Source organism: Tupaia chinensis, unplaced genomic scaffold (assembly GCF_000334495.1).
Source record: "Tupaia chinensis unplaced genomic scaffold, TupChi_1.0 Scaffold000612_1, whole genome shotgun sequence".
Classification (NCBI taxonomy): domain Eukaryota; kingdom Metazoa; phylum Chordata; class Mammalia; order Scandentia; family Tupaiidae; genus Tupaia; species Tupaia belangeri.
The window spans coordinates 800,295-801,236 of record NW_006160131.1 but is presented as its reverse complement, the minus strand read 5'-3'; the positions used below and the strand labels follow the sequence as shown (position 1 = coordinate 801,236).

General features: G+C 65.6%; 1 protein-coding gene across 1 annotated transcript in view; it reads left to right on the top strand.

Annotated features, from left to right (window-relative positions):
• The window catches only part of SLC34A1 (solute carrier family 34 member 1), a 13,229-nt gene that overhangs the window by 2,589 nt on the left and 9,698 nt on the right, over positions 1-942 (top strand). Inside the window, exons 2-3 of the mRNA XM_014591731.2 lie at positions 459-607; positions 734-883. Coding sequence (XP_014447217.1) covers positions 472-607; positions 734-883 — 286 coding nt within the window. The 5' untranslated portion in view covers positions 459-471. The remainder of the gene's footprint in view (positions 1-458; positions 608-733; positions 884-942) is intronic.

Here is a 942-nt window from a genome sequence, read left to right as displayed (position 1 = left end):
CGGGCAGCGTGCTCCTTCCCCACAGGCCCTCGCACACACCCTTCTCCCTCTCTGACCTGTTAGCAAGTCACTGTTGGTCTCAGCTCGAGGGAGGCCCCTCAGAGCTCACACCCTGCCACGGGGCCTGCTGGCGGGCCTATCTGTCTTAGTCACCAGTCCTCTGTGCCGTTTCCTGCCTATTTGAGGGGCCGGTTCATTTAAATCAGCCTCCCTAGGCTGTGCCTCCCCAGGGCAGCTGTGCGTGCCTCTATCTATCACCACTCACCCCGTGTTTGCCGGGGCCTGGGGCCGCAGAGTCCAGAAAATGCACACCCCAGGGACTGAGCTCGCCCAGCGCCGTGGGCCCCGGTGTGACTGAGAGCAGAGGGGAGGTGGAGGCTGTGCTTTGCTGGGTGTTTGTGCTTGTAAGCCTGTGTGGGTGTGAGTGTCCGGGACACAGCAGTTGTCACCCAGCGTAGCTGTGACCCCGATATGCAGGCCTCGCAGCAGGTGCCCAGGATGATGGCCTATAGAGAGAGGCTGGGGGGCCCAGGGGTCTCCCCACTGCCGGTCCGCGGGGGACATATGCTCCACGGGGCGGCCTTTGCCTATGTGCCCAGTCCGCAGGGTGAGTACTGGCCCGTGCGCTGGGCCCTGCTGCCACGGTCACCCATCCCGAGCTGAGCCCTCTCTCCTCTGCCCTCAGGGACCCCGGGGCCTCTGGGAACTCCTGACCACCTCCCTCCTTCCCCAGTCCTGCACAGGATCCCAGGGACCTCGGCTTATGCCTTCCCCAGCCTGGGCCCCGTGGCCCTCTCCGAGCACAGTTGCCCCTATGGGGAAGTCCTGGAACGCCATGACCCGCTGCCTGCCAAGCTGGCCCTGGAGGAGGAGCAGAAGCCAGGTGGGATGGGGAAGGGCAGAAGGGAGGGCAGAGGGGCTTCCGCAGGCAGGGGCAGGGCC